Source organism: Lagenorhynchus albirostris, chromosome 3 (assembly GCF_949774975.1).
Source record: "Lagenorhynchus albirostris chromosome 3, mLagAlb1.1, whole genome shotgun sequence".
In the NCBI taxonomy this organism is placed as follows: Eukaryota; Metazoa; Chordata; class Mammalia; order Artiodactyla; family Delphinidae; genus Lagenorhynchus; species Lagenorhynchus albirostris.
Window position 1 is genome coordinate 125,120,037 of NC_083097.1, and position 27,582 is coordinate 125,147,618.

The 27,582-nt window shown below is 45.4% G+C and overlaps 1 protein-coding gene and 1 long non-coding RNA gene across 6 annotated transcripts in view; one reads left to right on the forward strand and one right to left on the reverse strand.

Moving 5' to 3' along the window:
• The window catches only part of ABLIM3 (actin binding LIM protein family member 3), a 179,141-nt gene extending 153,491 nt beyond the window's left edge, over positions 1–25,650 (forward strand). For 3 of the 5 annotated variants that reach the window (XM_060143938.1, XM_060143937.1, XM_060143940.1), the window contains 5 exons: positions 13,405–13,552; positions 14,792–14,821; positions 15,379–15,437; positions 18,714–18,794; positions 23,557–25,650. In XM_060143938.1, coding sequence (XP_059999921.1) covers positions 13,405–13,552; positions 14,792–14,821; positions 15,379–15,437; positions 18,714–18,794; positions 23,557–23,670 — 432 coding nt within the window. In that variant the 3' untranslated portion in view covers positions 23,671–25,650. Of the gene's footprint in view, positions 1–13,404; positions 13,553–14,791; positions 14,822–15,378; positions 15,438–17,404; positions 17,466–18,167; positions 18,176–18,713; positions 18,795–23,556 lie in introns of all 5 variants that reach the window. The other 2 variants (XM_060143941.1, XM_060143939.1) reach the window with 2 other exon arrangements.
• The window catches only part of LOC132517197 (uncharacterized), a 64,808-nt gene continuing 37,362 nt past the window's right edge, over positions 137–27,582 (reverse strand). Inside the window, exons 5-6 of the long non-coding RNA XR_009539623.1 lie at positions 12,306–12,452; positions 137–1,208 (exon numbers count right to left, since the gene is read on the reverse strand). This is a non-coding gene — a long non-coding RNA (uncharacterized LOC132517197). The remainder of the gene's footprint in view (positions 1,209–12,305; positions 12,453–27,582) is intronic.

The window sequence follows — 27,582 nt, forward strand, 5'->3', positions numbered from 1 at the left end:
ACTTGTGCATCACTGCTGGGGATGGAAGGTGGTGCAGCTGCTGAGAAAGAGTTTGTGGTCCCGCAAAAAGTTACCACATAGAACTACCATAGAAACTGTCGACTGAAAATAACAAACCAACCACACAACCCAGAAGTTGAGAACTATGTTTTATTCAGCAGACATACTGAGGACCTCAGCCCAGGAGACAGCCTCTCAGATAGCTCTGAGAGAGTGTTCCAAAGAGGTAAGGGAGGAGCCAGGAATACGTAGGAGTTTTTGCAAAAATAAAATCAGGAAGTCGAACATCACAAGATTGCTGCTAATTAATGAAAAAACAGACATCTACAGTTAATGAATTTAGTGCTTTTCTATGTATGGGAAGATGCAAGGCCCTTGGCTCATTGAAATCATTCCTTTAATATGCACCTTAACTGTCTAGGGCCAGTATCGTGTTTTTCTCCATTCTGAATCCCCTCAGGCTGCACCATTGGTGGGGGCTGCAGAGGTTGATGGCTTCATGGCTTGTTTACTGATACGGCAGGTGACAGTCTTTGCTCACAGTGCTTCCTCTTGGCCATAAATTCAACCAGTATTTGGGAGGCATTTCATGACCAATTTTGTCCCTCAGGGCTAGGAAGGCTCATCCCTTGATCACGGGAAGATTCTGTTGCTAGGCCACTCAATGTGCTGATTTGTTGTGGATTAGACCCTGTTGATAATCTAAAATTCTCTGGATCACCTGTCTTATTAGTCTGTTGTGATCCAGGAAATGTTTTCCCTCGTTGCTTCTTCCCAGATCTAGAATTGCACTACTACAATTATTCTATGTAGAGTTATGTACATGATCAACTAACTCGAGATGTCATTAATTTTGCTGGAGGCTTGGTTACACTTTGGTAATGTAAGAGATAACAATCTCATAAAACAGACAGGACATAAGTAATACAGCTAGTAACATTAATAAACTGATAGTGCAGCAGAGAGAGGCACAAGGCATAAGTAATTTGAAAATGCCGAGAACAAACTAAAACAGTGTAACAGTTTAACAGTATAACTAGTTGTAATCTGGTCAAAATAAGCCATCAAGTCCACAGGGGAGCCAACTGGAGAAGCCAAATTCTGGAGGGATCAGGTAGAGAGAAAAAGATAAATGTTTCATCTTCGTTTACAAAGGTATACTTTATCAGCTTGTTGAAGGTCATAGTTAGCGTAAGAGGGAAGGTTTTCTGGAAAACAGAGATTAAAAACCAGTATATTTCAGAAAAAAGTCATAAAATTATAAGTCATGTTCATCAATTCATTCAGTCCATGTAATTAATTCCTGTTCATCTAGATGAAGTTGTCAGGTTTTCCATTAGTCTTTTAAAATTTCTTACCCAGTTCAGGAGTAAGATCTAAAAGTTATCAAAAACTTGTATTTATCAAAAGTGCTTTTTATGAATCTTCACTAAGATCTTCATATATAAAAGCATCAGAGTAAAACAATGATTGTGTATAAACAACAAGACTTAAAGTGGCATGGTTAAAGATCTGATTGATTATAATGTAATTGACAAGAAACTTGGATATTTCTGTGACATACAACATCCTAAGATAACACCTAGAATTACGACTGATAACCTTATACCAGGACATACCAGATTTTTAGGAATTCCGTATAATTTTGGAATATCTGTATTAATGACATTTACCCATACCATATAACCTAAGAAGGTTTATCTCCAATCACTTGACAGTGCTTCTCAAGTAATTTAACATACCAAATTAGCCTAATTAGCTTAACGTTTCTCTCTGAGATGTCGCCGGGTTTCTTTGAAGCATCCCAGAGTTATCTGGAAGTCAAAAGAACTTCAGTTAGAATTTGTTATTTGGGAAGTTTTGTCAAAAATATCAAAAAGGTTTCAAAACACTTGGTCAAATAGGATCATAGGTCACTGTGAAACAATACTTATTCACTTAAAGTGACAAAAGATTTCGGGCTTCCCTGGTGGTGCAGTGGTTGAGAGTCCACCTGCCGATGCAGGGGACACAGGTTCGTGCCCCGGTCCGGGAAGATCCCACATGCCGTGGAGCGGCTAGGCCCGTGAGCCATGGCTGCTGAGCCTGCGCGTCCGGAGCCTGTGCTCTGCAACAGGAGAGGCCACAACAGTGAGAGGCCCGCATACCGAGAAAAAAAAAAAAAAGATTTCAAAAACAAAGATGACTTACAAAATCTGTTTTCAAAAGCAGTATTTCAAGATAACTTTGTTCTCTTAACAGAGGAACCAAATCCAGTCTTTCACCAGCCTACTTTTAATAGTAATATCCACTTACCTAATTAAATTTAATCCAATCCCAGCCTGGCCATGTACAAAACTCCTTTTCAGGGCTCCCTTTTTACGAACCTTCCACAACTTTCTCTGTTCCTGTTACTCTGTCCCTTATTTTTCCATCCAGAAACAACCAGCTCTAGGACAAAATCATTCTTTCCACTTAACAAAATGCACTTCCATTCTTCATACCTTCTTTTGCTGAAAAAAACACACCCTACTTTCCTTGCATACTGAAATGCTTCCCTTATTATCTTTAGTAGCTTTAATTACATATTATAATTTTAACCCTTAAAAACGTTAATCTCTAGTGAAAATTGACAAGTAGCAAGTAATTGTGAACTGTCTGTCATACCAGCATTCCTGATGGGCATATCACTTAACCTCTAGAAACATACATCTTCTCATAGCATAATTTCTTTCCTCAATGTGGTACAAGAGTTGTGTCTAGTAAACCCAAACATCTTTAGTTTCCTTCTTGTAAGGAGACAAAAGTAGGTAAATATAGACCTGTTTAGCAAATAATGTTTGAGTATTTTATCTTATTTGAAGTGACCTGGATAGTCAGTGGATTCCCATTACTTAAATTAATTTAGCAAGGGCTGAGGAATCAGGATGGCAGAGGAACAGGACATGGAGCTCACCTCTTCCCACAGATACATCAAAAATACATCTACAGGTGGAACAATTTGCACAGAAAATCTAAACACCACTGGCCTCAGACTTCTGAAAGGGCAAGAAAACCTCCACATAACCAGATAAGACAAAAGAAAAAGAAAGACAGAAAGGAATCAGGACAGGACCTGCACCCCAGGGAGGGAGCTGTGAAAGAGGAAAGGTTCCCACACCCTGGGAGGTTCCCTCACCTGTGGGGAGATCAGCCTGGACAGAGGGGGAGCTTCAGAGCCGCGGAGGAGAGTGCAGCAACCAGTCTTTGGAAGGCAAAACGGACAGTGACCTGCACAGATGGTCAGTACTGCCGCCCTGTGCTCCCCAGCCTGAGACCCTCATCCACCCACATGGGCAGGGGCTGGGTGCTGAAGCCTGGGCTTTGGAGGTCAGACCCAGAGAGAGGACCAGGATTGGCTATGCAGAGACAGCCTGAAGAGGGTGGAGTGTGGCAACTGAGGGTGCATTTGGAAGAAGCCTGGGACTGCTATGGAGGCAAGGTACCATTGTTGGGGGCCAAGCAAAGAGAGGGGTGGGACCACCATAGGAGCTTCTTTCCCTGTGCGCACGTTCTCAGGCAACAGGACACCACCTACATGAGCTCCAGGGGCGGGCGCGAGCCACCACTGCCATCGTGGCTCCAGAGGCAGGCACGGGCAGCCACCATCGATAAGAGAACCGTGAGCAGGTGCCAAGTGCTGTCCCCGCTGTTGCAGGAGTGCGCAGGCCACCACCGCAAATACGAGACCCGCGAGCAGCCAGCAAGCACTGTCCCTGCTATCGGGAGTGTGGGGGCCACTGCCACCATTAAGAGACCCACGAGCAGGTACTACTCACTGCACCCAATGTCTGGGGAGCACGCACAGGCCATGAGCAAACTCCAGTCACCGCCCCTGCTGTCCTGGGAGTGTGCGGGCCACCACTGCTACTAAGAGACACAGGAGCAGACAACAATCTCTGCCCCTACCGGCCCGGGGGCACATGGGCCACTGCCGCTGCTGGGAGACCCGCAAGTAGGCGCCAATTGCTGCTCCTGCCATACCAGGAGTGTGCACAGGCTGCCACACATCCACACACCATTTGAAAGGAATAATGGCCAGTACACACTAAGGAAAGAGGCAGAAAGCATCCAAACTAAAAGCATCTCAATTCCGGACAAGATGGTGGAGTAGAAGGACTTGAGCTCACCTCCTCTCACAAAAACACCAAAATCACAACTAACTGCTGAACAACCACTGACAAAAAAGACTGGAACCTACCAAAAAAGGTATTTTACACCCAAAGAGAAAGAAGAGGCCACAATGAGATGGTAGGAGGGGCGTTTTTGCGATATAATCAAATCCCATGCCACAAACAATCCCATGCCACATCACCGGGTGGGTGATCTACAGACTGGAAAATAATTGTATTGCAGAGGTTCTCCCACAGGAGTGAGAGTTCTGAGCCCAACGTCAGGGTCCCCACCCTGAGGGTCTGGCATTGGGAGGAGGAGCCCCCAGAGCATTTGGCTTTGAAGGCCAGCAGTTCTTGAGTGCAGGAGCTCCACGGACAAGGGGAAGCAGATTCCACTCTTGGAGGGACCCAGCACAAAGCAGTGACTCCACAGGAGCCTGGACTAGACCTACTTGTGGATCTTGGAGGGTCTCCAGGGAAGGTGGAGGTCAGCTGTGGCTCACTGTGGGGGCAGGGACAGTGGCGGCAAAGGCCCCAGGGAATACTGATTGGCATGAGTTCTCAGGGAGGGCACAATTTTGGCACCGAGACCTGGCCCCATCCAACAGCCTGTAGGCTCCAGTCCTGGAACACCTCAGGCTAAACAACAACAAGCAGGGCGGGGGACACAGCCCCACCAATCAACAGACAGGCTGCCTAAAGCTGTACTGAGCTCACAGCCACCTCTAAACATACGCCTTGACATGGCCCTGCCCACCAGAGAGACAAGACCCAGATCCACCCACCAGTGGGCAGGCACCAGTTCCTCCCACCAGGAAGCCTGCACAAGCCCCTGGACCAACCTCACCCGCCAGGGGGCAGACACCAGAAGCAAGAGGAAATACAATCCTGCAGCATGTGGAAAGGAGACCACAAACACAGAAATTTAGAAAAAATGATATGGCAGAGAAATATGTTCCAGACGAAGGAACAAGATAAAAACCCAGAAGAACGACAAAGTGAAGTGGAGATAGGCAATCTACCTGAAAAAGAATTCAGAGTAATGATAGTAAAGATGATCCAATATCTCGGAAAAAGAATGGAGGCACAGACTGAGAATACAAGAAATGTTTAAAAAAGAGCTAGAAGATCTAAAGAACAAAGAAACAGAGATGAACAATACAGTAACTGAAATGAAAAACATACAAGAAGGAATCAGAAGCAGAATAAACAAGGCAGAAGAATGAATAAGTGGAAGAGAGAGTGGTGGAAGTCATTGCTGTGGAACAGAATAAAGAAAAAAGAATGAAAAGAAATGAGGATAGTCTCAGACACCTCTGGGACAACATTAAATGCACAAACATTCACATTATAGGGGTCCCAGAGGGGAAGAGAGAGAGAAAGTGCCTGAGAAAATATTGGAAGAGATCATCACTGAAAACTTCCCTAACATGGGGAAGGAAACACTCAATGAAGTCCAGGAAATGCAGAGAGTCCCATACAGGATAAACTCAAGGAGGAACACGCCGAGACACATATTAATCAAACTGACAAAAGTTAAAGACAAAGAGAAAATAGAAAAAACAACAAGGGAAAAGCAACAAATAACATACAAGGGAATCCCCATAAGGTTAACAGCTGATTTTTCAGCAGAAACTCTGCAGGCCAGAAGGGAGTGGCATGATATATTTAAAGTGATGAAAGGGGAAAACCTATAACCAAGATTACTCTACCCAGCAAGGCTCCCATTCAGATTCGATGGAGAAATCAAAAGCTTTACAGAGAAGCAAAAGCTAAGAGAATTCAGCACCATGAAACCAGCTTTACAACAAATGCTAAAGGAACTTCTCTAGGCAGAAAAGAAGAGGCCAAAACTAGAAACAAGCAACTTATGAATGGGAAAACTCATCAATAAAGGCAAACATACACTAAAGGTAGGAAATCAGCCACACACAAATATGATATCAAAACCAGCAATCTTGAGGAGAGTACAACTGCAGGATATTGGAAATTCATTTCAAATTAAGAGACCAGCCACTTAAAAAATCTTGTATATGTATATAGACTGCTACATCAAAACCTCATGGGAGCTGCAAACCAAAAATCTACAATAGATATACAAATAAAAAATGAAAAGGAATCCAAACACAACACTAAAGAGAGTCATCAAATCACAAAAGAGAACAAAAGAGGAAGGGAAGAAAAAAGACCTACAAAAACAAACCCAAAAGCAGCCACATAGCACAGATAGATCAGCTCAGTGCTTTGTGACCACCTAGAGGGGTGGGAAAGGGAGGGTGGGAGAGAAACGCAAGAGGGAGGAGATATGGGGATATATGTATATGTATAGCTGATTCACTTTGGTATAAAGCAGAAACTAACACACGGTTGTAAAAAAATTATACTCCAATAAAGATGTTTAAAAAAAATACACAAAACAATTAAAATGGCAGTAAGAGCATACATATCGATAGTTACCTTAAATGTAAATGGATTAAATGCTCCAGCCAAAAGACATAGGCTGGCTGAACTGATACAAAAACAAGACCCACATATATACGTCTACAAGAGACCCACTTCAGACCTCAGGACACATACAGACTGAAAGTGAGGGGATGGAAAAAGGTATTCCATGCAAATAGAAATCAAAAGAGAGCTGAAGTCGTGATACTCTGACAACACAGACTTTAAAATAAAGACTGCTGTAAGAGACAAAGAAGTATGCCACATAATGATCAATGAATCAATCCAAGAGGAAGATATAATAACTGAAAATATATATGCACCCAACATAGGAGCACTTCAATATATAAGGCAAACGCTAACAGGCATAAAAGGAGAAATTGACAGTAACAAAATAATAGTGAGGAATTTTAACACTCCACTTACATCAATGGACAGCTCATCCAGACAGAAAATCAGTAAGGAAACACAGCCTTAAATGACACACTAGACCAGATGGACTTAACTGATATTTATAGAACATTCCATCCAAAAGCAGCAGAGTATACATTCTTCTCAAGTGCACATGGAACATTCTCCAGGATAGATCATATCCTGGGCCAGAAATCAAGCCTCAGTAAATTTAAGAAAACTGAAATCATATCAAGCATCTTTTCTGACTACAACACTATGAGACTAGAAATCAGTTACAGGAAAAAATCCTGTAAAAAACACAAACACGTGGAGTAATGAACATGAAAACAAAAATAAACAAGTGGAACCTAATTAAACTTAAAAGCTTTTGCACAGCAAAGGAAACCATAAACAAAATGAAAAGACAACCCACACAATGGAAGAAAATATTTGCAAATCAAGTGGCTGACAAGGGATTAATCTCCAAAATATACAAACAGCTCATGCAGTTCTATATCAAAAAAACAAACAATGCAATCAAAATATGGGCAGAAGATCTAAATATACATTTCTCCAAAGAAGACATACAGATGGCCAAAAAGCACATGAAAAGATGCTCAACATCACTAATTATCAGAGAAATGCAAATCAAAACAACCATGAGGCATCACCTCACACCAGTCAGAATGGCCATCATCAAAAAGTCTACAAACAGGGCTTCGCTGGTGGCACAGTGGTTGAGAATCCGCCTGCCAATGCAGGGGATACGGGTTCGTGCCCTGGTCCGGGAAGATCCCACATGCCGCGGAGCAGCTGGGCCCGTGAGCCATGGCCGCTGAGCCTGTGCATCCGGAGCCTATGCTCCGCAACGGGAGAGGCCACAGCAGTGAGAGGCCTGCGTACCACAAAAAAAAAAAAAAGTCTACAAACAATAAATGCTGGAGAGGATGTGGAGAAAAGGGAACCCTCGTACACTGTTGGTGGGAATGTAAATTGGTACAACTGTTATGGAGAACAGTATGGAGGTTCCTTAAAAAACTAAAAATAGAACTACCATATGATCCAGCAGTCCCACACCTGGGTATATATACAGAGAAAACCATAATTCGAAAAGATACATGCACCCCAATCTTCATTGCAGCACTATTTACAATACCCAAGACATGGAAGCAACCTAAATGTCCATCTACAGAGGAATGGATAAAGAAGATGTGGTACATATCTACAACGGAATATTAGCCATAAAAAAATGTAATAATGCCATCTGCAGCAACATGGATGGACCCAGAGATTATCATACTAAGTGAAGTAAGTCAGACAGAGAAATACAAATATCATATGATATCACTTATATGTGGAACCCAAAAAAATGATACAAATGAACTTATTTACCAAAGAGAAACAGACTCACAGCCATTCAAAATAAACTTAGGTTACCAAAGGGGAAACGTGGTGGCGGGGGGGAGGGATAAATGAGGAGTTTGGGATTAACATATACACAGTATTATATATAAAACAGATAATCAACAACTACCTACTGTATAGCACAGGGAATCTACTCAGTATTCTATAATAACCTCTCGGGAAAAGAATCTGAAAAAGAACAGATATATGTATAGGTATAACCGAATCATTTAGCTGTATACTTGAAACTAACACAACATTGTAAATCACCTATACTCCAATATAAAATAAAAATTAAAAATAAATAGGAAAAACTCTAAAGTTTTAAGTTACCAAAAATCTGGACAAACTGTTTTAAATCAATATACCCAAAGCATAATTATTCCTAAAGGGTTCACCTGAAAACTCTTATTTTCCTTTATAATTTATGAAAATATCATCATACCAAGTTAATTTTTTTGCTGACAAACTCTGCAACAGAAATAACATGAACTTATTAACCTTCAGTGAACCTTGGTACACTGAAGGTGTACCAAGTAAAATATGTCTGTATTGACTGATTAAACCAGCAAGCTGAAGCTAGCTTTAATACCAGATATTAATTTAATATTGAATATTTCCTAGATACATGAACCTGAAATTCATTCTGGCCAGTTTCTTTTATGTTTAGAAGTATTTAATTTGTAAGCACTTACTTTTAAGTCAATTAAATGGAACTCTTTTATAAATTTAATTTTAACAGTATTTTCCGGAGGTAGAGACATCTCATATGTATAATATGTACACAGACATATAAACAGACCTAACTAGAGATCTCATAGCCTCACCTTAAAAACTTAGTTATGAATCAGGTATTACAGTATAAACTTACTAGTTTATAAATAACAGTTGGAATAAGTTAAATTTGCTTGCTCAGATGACTAAGGCTTTGCTATTTGCGGAAAAGACTTTTAAGATTTGTATTTATCCTTGATAAACCCTTAAGGAGGCTATGAATTAGATTTGGGGTGAGGGAGCCTTTCCAGCAGTTTGAGTTTAAAAGGACTTTTTTGCTTTTTTTTTTTCCTCCTTGGTTTCAGGTTTTACCTGATTGAGCTAATTAGGCTCAGTCTCAGATCAATGTGGGCTGTATTTACATTTCTTATTTGCAGAGATTTGCAAAACAAAGACAGTTGCTTTTAATTCTCAGAAAAACTGGTCTGCTGCCTAAATGATATTAAAAGATTGATTTGCCCAACTGTACTTTGTTTAATTTGCTTTTTTATATCAGTGAGAAGATTTCTGACTTAGCCAAAATTCAAGAGTTCTATGTTCTAGAATTTTGGGGTTTAATTTATCATGCTTTCAAAAGCTTGCATAAGGCATTCAACAAAGGTCCTTTTTCTGAGTGCACAGGTGAGACCCAGAGCAAAATCTCTATTATTATTTTTATTAGCCCCTGAATATTGCTCCCAGTTTTTACATTATATTATACAGGCTCAGGTAACCCTACTGGTTTCCTTTTGTATGTTTAATAATATTTCCTGAGGGGCAGATTCATACTCCCTGTCTTATGAAGCATTCCCCAGTGAAACATGTATATCACACAATATAATTAAACAAAAGAGAAATAACCATCTTATATAAAGCCCGTTTAGGTATACCAATTTTTATAAACTTGCATCTCAATTCTATCAACTTTTATACCTTTACCTTTATCTTCCATTAGGACCCAATCATCAAGCCTTGGTCTTTCAAGGAGTCCTAGAAGCTTTCCTTTCTTTTTATCCTCTGACTCTTTTATCTATTTTTAATAAAAGGCTCTGGGGTCCCCAGTGAGGGGTTGAGCCAAGGGACTCAGGCCCTTTTGTCAATCTTTTACTTGATTAATCGGCCTAACTGTTGCCCCAAGTAATTTTTGGCCAGGTATCTCAGTGTAATTTACTTCCAGCCATTTAAATATATATGTATATTTTAAAATATTTATTTTGCCTGCGCTGGGTTTTAGTTGTGGCATGTGGGCTTCTTAGTTGCAGCACACAGACTCTTAGTTGTGGCATGCATGTGGGATCTAGTTCCCCAACCAGGGATCGAACCTGGGCCCCCTGCATTGGGAACACGGAGTCTTACCCACTGGACCACCAGGGAAGTCCCTAAATATATGTATTTTTTAAGTGGGGTAAATAGAGTGGACTTGTTTGGGGCCCTTTAATGTTGGGGACCTATAGAGGGCCCCTTTGTTCCATCCAGCCTTACGTGATGTTCTATCAAACCTTTGTTTTAATCCCATTAACATCCATTTTATTTATCCCATTTTTAAAGAATCATCTAAAGATTTCTTTATCCTTTTGGGATAAGTCCCTTTAAAATTTCCACCTTTTTGGGAAGAAGTCTCTAAACTTTCTCTTCAGTTTACTTCCCTGTTAATCAACCTAATTAACATGAATTATCCTAATGTTTTTATTAGCATCTGTAAGACTCACTGAGGGGAAGCAGAGACCACAAATAAGGCTTCCCAAACCAGTTTTTTGTTGTTGTTGTTTTCAATTAAGGAAGTTCTTAGGTTAACCGAATATATGTTTTCCACCTTCTAAGTTTTTTTCTTATAAGTACCAGTAACACAGCTCTTTTAAAATTTGCCAACTTAGAAGTTTCTCCAATATAAAGGATCCATCATGTGGCCATTAATAAGATGTATCTTATTGATGCAAACCAGTAAGACACCAGAGAAGTCCCCACAACAGAGTATGAAGATGTAGCCTTCACAAAACCTAGAAAGTTTACTCCCCAAAATAGCCTAAGAAAGTAAAGGGCTTCCTTGCACAGGCCAGTGCAAGGAAGGTTAAGAGGGCAAAAGCCCCTGAGAGTTGGCACAGTCAGACAAAAGACTGCTCAGAATCCCAGTCTATTCGGTTGGCTGCCAAATTGTATACCATATGTGTACCTTCCAGGTGGCAAAGACCAAGTACTCAAAACACAGAAACAGACATATACACATACATACACACAAAATGCCTAAGAAAATCAGGTAGAACATTTACATCTCAAAGACACAGGGAGAGAAATGCAAGTTCCCCCTAGAAGGGCTTTTGTTTCTTTAAGGTCAGAATTCTGAAAAGATGTTTTATCAAGCAGGCTTTCTCTAACTTAACTGCGTATGCAATAGAAGAGCCTCATCTTAAGTCATTTTCAGGGCGAGATTTCCTTTAATTCCCAATTAAGTAAGTACTTGTAAGTATACGTGTTGTACATGTATGTCTGGCTGGGGTATTAGTTAGAAGCTGGCAATCTGTCGTTCCTTTTTCTTTTTGTTTTGAAAGCTTTGTTCCCCATTCCAGAGCCAGTTTGTGGAGATAAAATCGCTAGTGATGATCGTGTGGTGAGCCAATGTGCTGTTGTGAGCTTAACTCCTCTAGATTTTACCCTAGATTCATTTTAGCCCTTTTATGAGTCTTGGTTTCTCCCTTCAGTAGCCTACAACCACCATGGGTACTCGGATTATGGAGTGGCCGGCTCTTACGCATGTCCCTGGAAGGCAAGTGTTTAATTGAAAATGTGGGTTTCCCTTTAGGGACAGCTGCACAGCATGAGGACTTGCCTCTACCGCTCCCACAAGTTTGTGTTCAGGGACACTGAACAGCCTGAGGAAGCTGTTGCCAGCCAGGAGGTGATGTTCCTTCTGAGCTGAAAGCTCTCATGAGATACCTTCACTTTTATTTTGACAAATTCTATTAAAGTAGCCAATTCAAGGAAAAACGACAGGCCAGTCTTCCACCTAATTACCCAGTCCAACCTTACTCAGTGTCTTTCAACTGAGCATAACCCAGGTACCTCTTCTTGAAACTAAGTTTCAAGGATAACCTACTACTCTTCCAGTGAGGAGTTTAACATCACTGAATAAAACTTAGGATCATCAGCCAATAACAGGAGATCTGAGAATCAGGAGAGACTCACCCAAATTCATCCGGACTCTCTGAGGTGGCAGATGGGCCCAAGAATCCTCTGCTGGTACCTAGGCTCTGGATCCTTGGAGAGTTCAGGCAAAGGAGAAAAGTCTGCTCTGGGTCCCTTTGTAGCTGTCAAAACTGTTGACTGCGTAACCTAAAAGTTGAGAATTATGTTTTATTCAGCAGACATACTAAGGACCTAAGCCCGGGAGACAGCCTCTCAGATAGCTCTGAGGGACAGTTCTGAAGAGGTAAGGGAGGAACCAGGATATAAAGGAATTTTTGCAAAAACAAAACAAAACAAAGCAGATAGTCAAACGTCTGTCAAAAGATTCTAATTAAAGAAAAAAACAGACATCTCCCGTTAATGAATTTAGCCCTTTTCTGTGTAAGGGAAGATGCACTGAAATCATTCCCTTGACATGCACCTTAACTATCTAGGCCCAGTATCCTGCTTTACTCCATTCTGAATCCTCTCAGGGTATACTGTTGGTGGTGGCTGCAGAGGCTGATGGCTGGATGGCTGCAACATCCTTTGTTTACTGACCCATGTTAGGTGACGTTCTCTGTTCACAGACCCATCAGTTCCACTCCTAGGTATATACCCAGAAGAACTGAAAACTGGTACTCAAACGAATACATGTACACGCAAGTTCCTAGCAGTACTACTCACAAGAGCCGAAAGACGGAAGCAGCCCAAATGTCCATCAACTCACAAACGAATAAACAAAATGTGGCATATCCATATGACAGACTATTATTCAGCTATAAAAGGGAATGAAGCGCTAATACATGCTACAATGTGTAGGAACCTTGACAACATTATGCTTAGTGAAAGAAGCCACACACACAAAAGCCCACATATTGTATATGGGCTCTGGTACGTACCACCAGAGCCCCACCCTGACCACAGGACTACTTGTGGAAGAGAAATGAAGTCCCACAAAGGAAAATATGGGTGCTGCAAGGAAAGAGAGACACTGAAAAGGCAAAAAGTGCCAGAGGTTCACTATAGAGAATCTGGTCCCTCAGCCTTTCCTAAGCCTGTTCCATCTCAGTGTTCTTTGCTTCCTTCTAACTTCATCTTGTTCCTCCCCCACCCCCAGCTCCAGAGTGGAATTGGCCGACTAATTCTGAAGGAAGAGATGAAGGCCCGGTCCAGTTCCTACGCGGATCCCTGGACCCCACCCCGGAGCTCCACCAGCAGCCGAGAGGCCCTGCACACAGCTGGCTATGATATGTCCCTAAATGGCTGTAAGCACTGCCCTGTAACCTGCCGGGGTGGGGGCACTCTCTTCCCCATCAGTTCTTCCATTAGTGAATCTAACCTTCTATGGCCTCACCAGGGTCTAGAATACAGACTAAATAAGACCATGCTCCGTCCTGAGCAGTCACTTCTGCTTCTTCGGGTCATCTGAAGCCATGACTTCCAATCAGTTTCCATGTAAAGAAAAAACTCTTCTAATAGTCTGAAGATAAAACAGGATGCCTCTTGAGGTAGCAAGCCTCCCATCACTGGAGGTATACAAGCAGAGGCTTGGTTCAAGCACTTTGCCCTGAGAGTCTTTCACTGTAAGCTCCTCCCTGTTCCTGGACTCACACATCCTCTTCCTGCCTCCTCTCTTACTTACCCCTGTGGGATTCAGTCCTGCCAGGAAATCCTATCTCAGGTCAATACTTGATGGATAATAAAAGGTACCATTTATTGCAATCCTGTGTGCTGGGCATTTATAGATACATTATCACCCTTGGTCCTCACAAAGACCCACAATGTAGAGGGATTATTATCACCCACTTTATAGATGAGAGACCTGAGGTTAACCCTCTTGCCCAAGGTCAGAAAGCCAGTAAGTGACTGAGCCAGGATCAGGCCCAGCATAGAGTGACTTCAAGGCCATAAGCTTTTCCCTCTTTGCTGTACTGCACCTTGATTCTAGGTGAGCTCAAAGATGACAGTGGTGGTGGTGGTGGTGATGATAAAGCCAGTTTTATTGAGGGTTTTTATCTGTCAGGCACTGTGCTAAGCACCTTACTATATTGTGTCCTATATTCTTCACAATAACCCTATAAAGGAGACACTATCCCTCCCATTTTACAGATAAGAAAACAAAGCATGATTTACTTATCTGAAATTGGGTATCTATTAATGGCCAAGCCAGGATGAACTGATGGGCTGTTTCCCTGTTTCACCACTGAGAGGCACTGTTTTCAACCCCTGGCTCTGTACACTGCACCAGTACTGCTCAAAATTCAGCTCCATTCAATGGCATTTGTGCAACAAATATCACAGAGCACCTGCACTGTGCCAGGTGCTGGACTACAAGCTGGGTGGGGGAGGGAGGATCGGGTGCAGGTGCAACAGTTAGAAACTGACCAGTGGGAAAGGAGGTACTGAAGGAGGGCTCTCCTCCCCGCCGGCCAGGGTGGCCCAGGTATGGGAGCCATTTCTGTCTGTCTCCATGAACGCTGATCTCTGGCTTCCCTCTCTTGCAGCCCCTCGGTCCCACTACCTGGCTGACAGCGGTATGTTCTGCCTGCCCTTCCTTCAGCCCATCATGTTCTGTGAGGGCCAGAGCTGAGTCAGCGGCAGGTCCCCCTTAGTTGTGATGACCATACAACGTGGATGTCCCAGCACAGTCCCCATCTGAAATAGTCCACCCCATGTGTTTGTCAGATAGTGGGTCTTAATCTTTGGTCCTGGAACCAGTGTTGCCATGCCCAACAGCTCCCAGAGAGAAAGAAAGAGCACACACCTCTTCCACCCACGTGGGAGCCTGCCTGTCTGAGTTCCAGCTCGACCCCAATTCCGGGACACATGGGTCCATCATAGGAGGATAGATGTGTGCAGGTTAACACCAGAAGACTCTGTGAGTGGGTACTTGGGGTGGGCCTAGAATTCTGCCAGGGTGAGGCACCCCTAAGACTGTTAGTTGTAAGCCTGGAGAGAACTGGAAGGAGCTGGTGGTCCCTGTCTGTCCCCCTTCCCACAAGTAACATTGGCCATTTGTAGCCAGATGACCTCAGGGAGAGGAAGCCCTGGCTTGGGGCCCCTGGTAATTGTCTTGGCTCCTTCTTTTCAGACCCCCTCATCTCCAAATCTGCCTCCCTGCCTGCCTACAGAAGAAACGGGCTGCACAGGGTAAGAGAGGCTGTTCCAGGGACATTATCCCCAAGAGGTTCACAATTCCTGTGTTAGCTCAGGAGTGATGACTTACGGGTGAAACCTGGACAGAGGCCTTGGGGCTAGAGGTGCATTAACAAAAGAGCCCCCTGTGAGAGGGGCTGGGAGCACCTAGTATCTCTGGCACAATTACTCCATGCTGAGCACTTTACAAGCACTCACTCATTATAACCCTGCAAGGTAGTTACTATTTTTAATAACTCTATTTTGTGGATGAAGATGGAGGCACAGAGGGGCTCAGTGACCTGCTTGAGCTCTCATTCCTAGTAAGTGCTGAGCCAGGATTCGAGCCTGGGCCAGCTGCCCCCGACAGCCCACACCTGACTGCTGGGTTCCACTCACCCGTTGTGGCTTGGAGCCTTCTGAGCTCTTAGATGTCCTGCGGCATAAAACCTTCATGGAAGCTGTGAGGTGGTTTAAGGACTAAAAAGGGGATGAAAAATATGTCCTGTTGGCAAAAGGAGAGGCTCTGTGAATAGACAAGTGATGGGGGAAAGGGGAAGGACACTAAGATAGACATTTATTTACTGAGCACCTACTAAGTGTCAGGCACTGTTCTGAGTGCTGGAAGTCCTGCAGTGAATAAATTCGCTGCTCCTGTGGAGCTCACATTCTAGCTGGGGAGACAGACAACCAATAAGTGCATGTGTGACTTGAAGTCAGCAGTCATAAGTGCTCAGATGGAAGACAAAGCAAGGAGGCAAAGAGAGAGAAGGTCAGAGAGTGAATTTAAACAAAGGCCTGAGTGCAGGGAGGGACCTCACCACTCCAAGACCAGCAAGAGCCACCATAATAGAGGGAAGCACAGTGTCAGAGTCCCTGGGTGGGGAGGATGTGTGGCTGGGATGGAGTGAGCGTGGAGATGAAGCCAGACGGAGATGTCATTAGGGCCCTGTGTGCTGGTAAGGACTCAGAAGGGTTCCGGTAGGTGTGCTGCACCATCCAACTCAGATTTTTTTTTTTGCGGTACACGGGCCTCTTACTGTCGTGGCCTCTCCCGTTGCGGAGCACAGGCTCTGGACGCGCAGGCTCAGCGGCCATGGCTCACGGGCCCAGCCGCTCTGCGGCATGTGGGATCTTCCCAGACCGGGGCACAAACCCGTGTCCCCTGCATCATGTGGTTGAGGCGGACTCTCAACCACTGCACCACCAGGGAAGCCCCCAACTCAGATTTTTAATGGGATCCCTCCTGTGTAGAGAAGAGACTGCAGAGGGACAGAAGTGTTAGACTTGTTAAGAGACGATTCTAGGGTTAAGCACACAAAAGGGATCAGAGGTCCATAGTAGAGCCACGGCTGGTGTTGGGGCCCCACCCCCCCCAAGCGGGGAAGAGACAGACCCTGTCCTCAGCACGCCCAAAGCCTAGACATTTGTTCATGAACAGACAGGTGTTTATTGAAAGCCTTTTATGTATGCCAGGCACTGCTCTGAGTGCTTAGAATACCTCAGTGACCGAACAAACAAAGACCCCTGGCCTTGGAGCTTATATTCTTATAGGGAGAAATCGAAAGCAAGCAGTAAATAGTACACAAGTCACCTTATACACAATGTAGAAGGTAGTAAGTGCTATGGAAAAAGAGGGGGAAATTGAGCAGGATGAGGGAGGTTGGGAGTTGGGGAAGGGGCGATTTGCAATTTTAGATAGAGTTGTCAGGGCAGATCTCAGAAAAAATGATGTTTGAGTAATGAAAGAAAGCATGAGCTGTAATTCACTAATAAATGAATATTTACTGCGTGCCTACTATGTGCCAGGCCTAGGCACTAGGCATATGGCAGTGAAGTAAATCACTCCACCTTGAGACCGAGGCTTCTGAGAGGGCCCCGTGTCCCACCAGCCCCAGTGCATTTTCTGGAGATGGGTGAGTACTTCAGGGAGGCAGAGGTGAGCGTGCCTCAGGCCAGCCCTGGTTCTGTCTCCCCTGCAGACACCCAGCGCAGACCTATTCCATTACGACAGCATGAACGCTGTCAACTGGGGCATGCGAGGTGAGTGCCGGCCTCTCCTGGGACTTCACAGGGACCTCATTATAATGCACTGCTCATAATAGCCCGTTTGACAGACGATTCTCGTCCCACGCTGGGCTCTGTGCAAACCCTGAGTTCCCTTTCACTTCCCATTCCCTCCCTTTTCCCCTGCTCTTCTCTCATCCTCTCAAGTCCCTGGCCTTGGGTGATCTCCAGGCCATCTGTCCCATCTGGATTCCCGGAGCCATCACAGAGTGCTTGCTGTTCTCCCAGTACTGCTGAGCTAGAGTTGCCTGCCAGCCCCGGGTGGAGGGAAATACTCAGAGCCAAATGCACATTCTTCCAAGAAAAAATTCCATGAGCCTCATGCTCTCTTCCAGTGATGCTCTCCCACCAGCCTCTTCCAGCTCCTACAAGCAGGCTCAGGCAGGAAGGCAGGCCCACATCAAACCCTGGAGGGTTCCCCCCAGAAGATGAAGGATCTCACCCATGTGCTTCATGGTCCCAGACTCTTCTTATTTCTATTCTAAATATCTGAAATGTCATTTTCCCCCTAAAAACCTATCTCTGGATCAGCCCAACCCCTTTCTCCATTGTGTTCAAACCATCCTTGATTTGGGATGAATTCAATAAGGACAGTGTCTCTATGACAGAGGCCAGTGTAGTGATGCAGAGCAAAGACTGATGGTTTCTACTTTGTGTGTGTCTCTTTTCTCTCTACAGAGTACAAGGTAAAGATACACAGACCCTGGGGGTCTCCGGGACCCTGCATGTTGCTACACTGGGGACCAGCAGGAAGATGACAGCACTGTCTATGCAGGGAAGGGAACATCGATAAATAACCCCAAGGGTCCTCTCAAGACTAGCATTTCAAGTGCTTCCTTGGCCCAGTTTCCCTGAATCCTGCCCTACATCTCTTGCCTCCTGAAACCAGACAGTTCCCCCGGGCCTCGGAGACGCTCTAGAGGCTTGCCAATCACAGATATGAGACATTTACACTCAGGAGCCCTTGTGCTCACATTAAGGCCAAATGCAACCAAGCTCATCCCTGGCAGTATTCAAGGACTCCAGGGCCTTGCCTTTTGGGAGAAGGTGCCTTGAGGCTGCCAGGAAGCCCGAAAAAGGACATACTCAGCCCTTCCTCCAGACTTTAATCTCTGGCTCTTTCTGGACAGAGGAGGGAGCCCCAGCCAGACACAAAATATGTCTGAAGGGACAAGCCCACCACCCTCACCCAACCTACAAATATCCCCCCTCCTCTCTTCTTAGATCTACCCTTATGAACTGCTCCTGGTGACCACAAGAGGGAGAAACCGACTGCCCAAGGATGTGGATCGGACGCGTTTAGAGGTATGTGTAGAAAACTGAGCAGGCGCCTTTGGGTTTGAAGTGATTCCAGAAATTGCCTGGTCTAACCCAGCTTGGGAGGAGCAGGCAGAATGAATGGTGTAAAGGTCACACAGCTGGTTAAAAAAGCAGAGATTCCAACCCGGTTTCCTTAGCCCAAGACTGTTCCCTGCTGTTCTATGCAGCCTCCTCAATTCAGTTAGCATCTGTGGTGCACAGCTACAGCATGTCTCCAAGTGGGGCTGATGCTTCTGCAGACATAAGAGAAGAGCTAGATTTGGTTCCTGCCCTCCAAGAGCCTGCAGTCTGTCCGATAAGAAGAAACACAGCACTGGTGTTATACAGGATTGTATAGAAAACCAGTGCCTGTGACAGGGAAGGATGGGGGACAGCTCTGTGCAGAGGGTAAACATATAAGCAAGTCTCAAGCAAGACTCCCTAGGTTCCAACCCTGATGCTGCCATGCCCAACTGGACAGCTTGGCCACATGACAACCTCTCCAAACTGTAGTTTTCTCCTCTGTAAAATGGGGTGACTGTCATGCTTCCCTCAGGTTGCCAAATGACATACATGAGACAATACACATAGAGCCCTTCACACAGAATCTGGCAGTGTACTGAGTAGAAAATTCTTCATAAGTGTTTCATTGCTGTTACTCAGAGAAGACCACTAAAGCTGGGTGGGGTGATACAGGCTTCCAGGAAGAGGAAGGATTTGGATGGACTTTTGGAGGTGGGCAGGTTTAGATGGATGGAGAGGCAGGAGAGCAACATGAGCAGTGGGAACAGCATAAATAAGGTGCAGACATGGCCTGACCGTGGCACTGGGCTCTCAAGCCATCCAGTCCACTTGGCATGGAGTCCCGGTCCCTGGTTACATTAGTTCCAGGAGCACATGCTGCCCTTTTCACCCCAGTGCCTCTCCCTGGAACACCTTTTCCATCTTGCCAGCCTCCTCACTCATCAGGGCCACATTCTAGTGATGCCTGTGCCCCAAAGCCTCCCCTAAGCCTTCTTCAGGATGGGTCGCTAACCTCTTCCTCCAGCCTCCCCAGCCCTGCGTCCAGAGCACAGATCCAATACCTTTCTTTCTCCTTTGCATCAGATCATCAAGCCATCCATTTCCTCTGCCTGGACTAGGGGAGGTGTCAGGAGATGTCTGTGGAATTGAATGCAGGCTTGTAAGAGAGGAGGCTCAGCACTTCTTGGGACCACCCCTGACCTGACGGCTGATGAATTTGCCCAGAGTAGAGGGTTGGAGCTGCAGGAGGGAGATGTGAGTGGGTCAGGAAGCTCTGTGAGTCCTTTCAGCTCTAGCATGCTGGGGTAGCAGGGAAGGAAGCAGATGATTCTCCCCACATTTATAACAAGGGCTTCGTTTCACAGTCTAGCAGTGAGTGTCTGCCGGTGCTGAAGGGGACAGCTCCGACGGCAGCTCACTGGAGCCAGCACTTAGGGGTGGAAATGTTCACGAACCTGGTTCGTAATGGAGGACCAACTGCTCTCCTACATCCTCCAGGACACCCAGAAGCTCAGACCAGGAAAACGCAACCTTCTCTAAGCATCAGAATCACTTAGGGAGCTTTTTTTAAATACCAATACAGGGCCCCATCTGAGTCCAATCAAATCACAATCTGGGGAAGGAGCTCAGGCATCAGTATTTTTCAGAGGCTCCCAGGGATGTCTAATATATAGCCTGAGCTGAGACCACTGGGCTAGAGACACTGTCCTAGCTGTCTGCAGCAGTTCAGGAAGGGCACGGAAGAAGGAAACCCCTGACTCTCTCCTCAAGGAGCTCGGAGTATAGATACTTGTTCACTCAATAAATATTTATTGTAACCTATTACATACACCAGGTACTGTTCTAGGTGCCTACAACATATCAGTGAACAAAACAAGGACCCCTGCCCTCTTGGGGCTGACGTTCTCATGTGAGGAGACAGACAGTAAATGACACAAGTAATAAATATAGGATATAGTATGTTGGGAAGTAACCGGGCTGAGGGAAAGGGTAAGAGGAGAACAGAGTGAGGGGGGTTGGGAGTTGGAGGGGTGAGTTGCAGTTTTCAATAGGGTGGTCAGAGTAGATCTCATTGAAAACATGACATCTGAGCAAAGACTTCAAGTAGGTGAGGGAGTTAGCCATGCTTATATAGGAAGGAAGAGCATTCTGGGCCAAGGGAACAGCCGCTGCCAAGGCCCTGATGCAGGAGTGAGTCTGGTGTGTTGGAGGACGGCAGGAGGTGAGTGTGGCTGGGGCCACGTGACCCCAGAAGAGAGGATGAGGAGATGAAGGCCAGGCCATGCTATGTGACAGACACATGAAGAGATCACTGCACTAATGAGAGTGCACTAATGAGAGTGCACTAATGAGAGTGCCGGTGATTGAGTGCCAGCCACTGTGCCAAGCATGTGACCCGCATCATCTCAGTCACCCTCACAATATCCGTGAGGTAGGTACTGGGATGCTGCCACTCTCAGAAGAGGACATTGAGGCTCAGTGAGGTTACCATGTCCAAGGTCACACGCTCCTATCTGCCTGGCTGTAAAGCCTATGCACTTAACCTTTATGCTTTAAAATCTGCGGTGAATGTCAAATGGACAGGGCTGCCATTGTGTGCTCTGAGAACTCAGAGGAGAAAGGAGGCTCCACGTGGCCCTTAACAGGAGGAGAGAAGAAAAGCCTCAGACTCCTTCAGTGTGTCCTACAGTGTTTACTTGAGTAATTTAGTCTGCCATTCCTTTAAATTGAGTCTTATTTAAAAAAAAAAAAGATTTTTAAACACAGTGGAGAGAGCCAGCTAGAGAATCAGTAGTAACCATCACTCTCTAACAACAACAACAAAAAGAACAAATGAGACAGTTCCCCTCAGTCTTTACTATGGAAGGAGCAGAGAATGCTCTCATATCCACATAGTTTTCAGCACTCGAGTGCAAGTAAAACAGATTTGGGCGAGTCAATAGCACGAACAAAAGAAGAGGGGCACTGTCTAGACTGGTGGAGTCTAACAACCAAATGTGACGTGTGGATGCTGTCTGAATCCTTATTCAAACAAACCAACTATAAAAAAAAAACACTTTGAGACAATTAGGGGAATTTTGTTGTAGACAGGTATTAGGTAATTCTGTGGAATTACTGTCATTTTTCCTTGCCCATGCTGTTGTGGTTATGTAAGAAAATAGCCAGTATGTTTTGAGATGCAAACCGCTGTATGTAGGAGTGAACAGACAGTGTCTGCTTTAAGACACTTCAGCAAAGGAAACGGATGAAGCAAATGTGGTAAAACTCTTTGAATCTGGATGATGGGCATGGGTGTGCATTTTCTCTCTTTTGTGTATTTTTGAAATTTTTCATAAAAGAAAGACATATTTATGAAATTCTTAATGGGATTGACCAAGAGGGGCAGTGAGAGTACACTGCATTTGGAATCAGAAGCCCTGAACTTTGGTCTCAGCTCTGCTATTTACCTAGTCTCCTCTCCTCCCTCCCTCTTGGGCAAGTCATTTTAATTCTCTGACTTTTGCTTTTCTCATCTTTCAGTTGGGTAGAAATAATTCCTGGTTTTCAGAAGAAAATCAGGTCAGAAGAATTAAAGGAGAAAAATGAGGGTGAATGTACATTTATGAACTACTGAGCATAATACAAACGCAATACAAGGAATTGGTGGTAGTGTTAAATATTAAGTACTAAAAAATCAACTCAGGGTCATCGGCAGCCAACGATATCTAACAAAAGTATCAAAGTTACTTTTACCTAAAGTTCTGGAAATGTGGCGAAAACATTAATTCACAGGGACAATAGGCCAGAGAATTGTCTAATTGTTACGTGGCTGTATACATGATTCTCATTCAATCTCCCTCAATACTCAATTAGCTAATATAATTGCTACCAACAGCAAGTGAATGCAGGAAGTTTACAGGAAGGATATATGGCCATCTATTTCTATCTTTAAACATAACTGTAAATTTTATTTTGAAAAATAAAATTTCAGACCTCCAGAAAAGCTGCAAGAATTGTAAAATCAGTATCCATCTACCCTTCACCTAAATGTACCAATTTTTCACATTTTGTCACATTTTAAGTGCCATATATTTCTCACTCTAAAAGCTTAGGATAATGTATCAACTTTCAAAGCTGATGGGAAGGGGCAGGAGAGAGGGCAGGCAGAAAGGGGTTAAAAAACCTGCCAAGGCATGCAGAACATTGTTTCATTATATGGCATACTTGTTTTCAAATACGAAAGAGATGAAAGGACATTTCAGGGAGTGGGGGTTGGAGAACTCTGGACAGTAACTTTTTTTCATTGACTGGCCTAAGGAACAACCTTCCAGATCATTTGTAAACTAATTAGTAAGAGGAAATACGCCCTAAAATCTTGGGCATGCCTCCTTTTTCTTCCAAAGCAAAGAGCGATAACATTAATCCATACACACTCCTGGACACAATGCATGGAGCAGGGACTGCAGAAAGGGGAGGTCAACTGGGATGCATCGAGAGGCACTTCGGTGAAGCAGAAGTCCCACCTGAGTCCTGGGCGGGGGAGGCCTTTCCAGCCAGACCAGCTACAGAGGTCCCTCCCAGGAAACAACCACTCACACACTGATCCATTCAACAGATATTCATCATACACCTTCCATGGGTCAGACACTGCCAGGCACAGTGTACCCAGAGGAAACGTACAGGAACCAATCCTGCCTCCACCTGCCCCCAGCCTGCACCTCACATCCTCAAGCTGTTCCCTCTGTCTCCTCCCACCTCCTTGCAGCGCCACCTGTCCCAGGAAGAGTTCTACCAAGTCTTCGGCATGACCATCTCCGAGTTTGACCGGCTGGCCCTCTGGAAGAGGAATGAACTGAAGAAGCAAGCCCGGCTGTTCTAGGCAGAAGCTCTATAAATATATATGCATTTATATAAAGATATATGTAAAGTCTCTATACTGAAGCTCGGTATAATCCTCTCGTGTAATGGGACACACTGCCTGCCATGAGACTTGCTTTTCTGTATCGTCAGGCAAGCCCACATCTTCAAGATATTTTTATGCTCCTTCCTTTCTCTTTTCTAAGTGCAATGGGATTTGGGAAGGGATTCGTGGGGACTCCCATCCTTTTACTGGGAAGCCTTTTTATACTGAAACATCTCTCCTGACTTGAGTCCCCTAAGGTCCAACTCTCTTTGCTAAAGGAGGTGCCTGAAGGAGTCTCTCTTCTCTCTGCTTCTCGGCTCTTTTCCCCAGTCTCCAGGGAGGATGCTGCAGTTTTCATACCTTATTGGCCCCAGAGGGGCCCTCTCATGGGAGGATCCACAGCATTCTCCCCAAGTCACTGAGCACCTTTGAGAGCTCTGAAGAATTTTCTCATCACCCCGACTAGGACCTCAATGCTGTCTGGGGGTGATGCAGCTAGAAATGTGGGTTTCATGTCTACTCGTTACAGAAGTAAACAAGTGGATAGGGCCCTGGCCTCTCCTCTCCTCTTCAATCCTCCTCCTATCCTTGATCCTCACCTCTCTCTAGTCCAAATCTACGCCTCATGGTAGGAAAAGAAAAAGCACTTCCCTTCCCTGCACTATTACTTCCAATAGCCCCCTGCCTGGCCCCTATGTGGAGAACCAGAGGGAGGGAGCGGGAGCTGGAAGCAGGAGACAGAGCAGGGCACCCGTTAGCACTGGAGCTGCAGGACCTCTTGGGACCCTCCCTCATTGCTCCCAGAACCTCCTGACCCTTCCCCCTTTGGAGGAGAGGCCCATTATTGAAGCTTGTATTTTTCAGCCTTACTACAATCTACGTGCCTGACAACTCACCACAGGGCTAATGTTCCCACCACACCTCCAACCGAACAACTAGACAGACAACCTCTAACACTCCCCGCCCAAAGGTAATATAGGCCATGTCCTATAGAAAGTTTCCCAGCCTATGTCTTCTGGTCCCTGGGCTGGCAGAGCAACCCAACCAGACCCCTACCAGTCCTCGGCTTGCATTGCAAAGTTGGCCATGGTTCATGGGGGAAACTTTTGAAGAATGACTACTTATGAGATTCCAAAATGGAGCATTGGCCAACACCACTCATGGTCATACTGATTTCCCCAGTGGCTGCCTTTCCTGCCTCCTTGGCTTCTGGAACAGGGGTGAAAGCTTAACCTTCTCCCCACCCCAAACCTGCAACCACGAGTTGGTGATATCTGGTGGGGTCTGTTCCTTCCTGGAGATGGCTGGAGTCAGACCACTGAGGTCGTGGAGGAAGAATGAAGTAGAGATGGCAGTTACCACTCTCAAGAGGTTATGTGTGGTGGCAAATGTAGAACTGACTTCAACTCAACAAGCCCTCACTGAGCACCTGCTGTATACTGAGCACTGGATGGGGGAGGGAGACGGAAATACTGGGATGAGCAACATGGGGCCCGACTTCAGGGGCATGCCTACTAACAATGGGTACCGTAAGGCAGGTACTCAAACATGATGGATGTGAGGCAGAAAGTGATAGGAGACAGCACGAGAAAATGTGACATTACTAAGAAGGCATATGCAGCTGGTGCAGACCAAGGAAAGCTTTCTGGAAGAGACTGCATTTGAGCGGAGTTCAGGAAGGATCTTTGTAAACTGGGAGGAGACTAACTTGAAAGGGTGATAGGATGAGGGGCCATAAGGGAGGTCTAATATGCTCTCATTTAAAATGTCAGCCCTCTCTGCCTCTTTTCTTTTTGGCCAATATCTTTCAACTGTCCTGACCCCTTTGGAAATGTCCCCAGCCAGACACATTCATTGAAACTGCCTCATTATCACTGGTTGAGAACTTGGCGAGATTGAAGGGCTTTTGTTATTGTTGGATATTTTTTTCCCATAAATGCACATAATTTCAACCCAGACTTGTGTCCTTCTGTTGTTTCTAGTGTGAGTGAAGATGAGTGACGTGGGGAGAGACTGAACCATGCACATTTTTCAAAATAAAAGTGTCAGAGAGCAGCCCTCCCTTGGCCTCAGTTTCTCCTTCTGTAATAAAGTTTGACCAGGTAAGCATTACCCAAATTGTTTCCTGCAGAACACAGGGTCCTGCAGGATGGAAGAGGATGTTCCAATAACAAATAAGGTTTGATGATCAGAAAATAATAATAAGACCCAGGTGAGCTGGTGACTTCCAAGAGGTAGTGAACCTGGAGGTGGGGAGGCATGGTGAGTGTCAGAGTACTCATGGTCAGTAAACCACCCAGCCTCTGCATTTGACCTCATCTGATTCAGTGTTGCAGTTATTTGACAAACAAGAGGAGGGAGATCAAGAGTAGAAGGACATGGACTCACCTCCCCCCCACACACACATCAAAAATACATCTAAATGTGGAACAATTCTCACAGAAAACCGATTGAAAACTAGCAGAAGATCTCTTATACAACCAAAGCTGCAAGTAAGATCCCCTTGTAACCAGGTAGGACAAAAAAGAAAATAAAGGCATCAGGAAGGGACCAGTACCTCTGGGAGGGAGTTATGAAAGAAGAGAGGTTCGCTCACCCTGGGAACCCCCGTTGCCAGCTGGGAGGTCCGCCGGGACAGATAGGGAGCTGAAAGGGCCTGGTCTCTGCTCATGAGGAGTGTGTGTGTGCTGGCTTGCTAACAATCAGGGCAGAGAGAGACCAGCGCTTGACGGCTGCCACGTCGTCACACTTCTCAACCCAAAATGCAGTCAAGGCGGGCCTGCTAATAGGCACAACAACTAGGCACTGAAACTCGGCCTTCAGGAGAGGGACCCTGGGAGAGGACTCAATCTAGCTGTGCAGAGATAACCAGAAGGGCCTGGAGTGTGGTCTGGGCCACCACTGTTACCGCATGCCACAGGGGCCCAGTCCACCATAGGAGCCCCAATTACAGCATGCGCAGGGCAGGACATGGGTCTACCATAAGAGCCCCACTGTCAGCGTGCTCACGGAGGGATGCAGCACCAGTGGTGGTGGACTTTGTGAGTCCACACATGTCAGGAGTGGGGCTGACATCAGCCAATTATCAGGGCTCCCATAGCGGGGGCGGGTCCAAGAACAGGTCCAGCAACAATGGACCATGTTGCTGCGCACACCAGGTAGCATAGCCATCACAGAATCACAAATCCCCTGCGACAGCCGCTGGGGAGGAGTTTGCAGTGGTTCCTTTCCCAGCAGGAACACTCCAGTCCTACCTACTTCACGCCACAGCTTGCAGTCATATCTGGGGCAGACAAGCCCTGGGAGAGCCCTATCATAGAGGCACCCCAGGTGCCAAGTGGCAGCACAACCACCTTGATTCCTGCAGCCACAATGCCCCGGCCCCCAGTGCCTGCCTGACACTAGGTCTCGGACAAACACTATGGAGAAAGGGACATAACCTTGGGCTGCTTCTGGGCAAAACCAGGGATGCCTGCACAAGGTTCTCTGTGACCACTTGGCCTCACTTGCTTCAGCACTCACCTCCTTGGGGACAGAGCACACACTTAAGGGCAATGCAGCCTTACTAAACCCAACCCTCAGGGCTTCTACTTCAACAACTGGGGAGCAGACCCCACCCCTGACAGGGCTGTGACAGCCACAGGGGAAAGAGGAGGTCCCACCCAACTTCCAGTGCAGACTCAGGTTACCACAACACCAATCACACCCCCCATCAAGGGGATAATTTCCACTCTGAGGAAAGACATGGCTGACATCCATACCAAAACTACTGGATTCACACAGTCTACACAGGGACACTCATACATTAAAAACAGCCCTTCAATGGGACTTCCCTGGCAGTCCAGTGGTTAAGACTCTGCCCTTCCACTGCAGGGGGTGTGGGTTCAA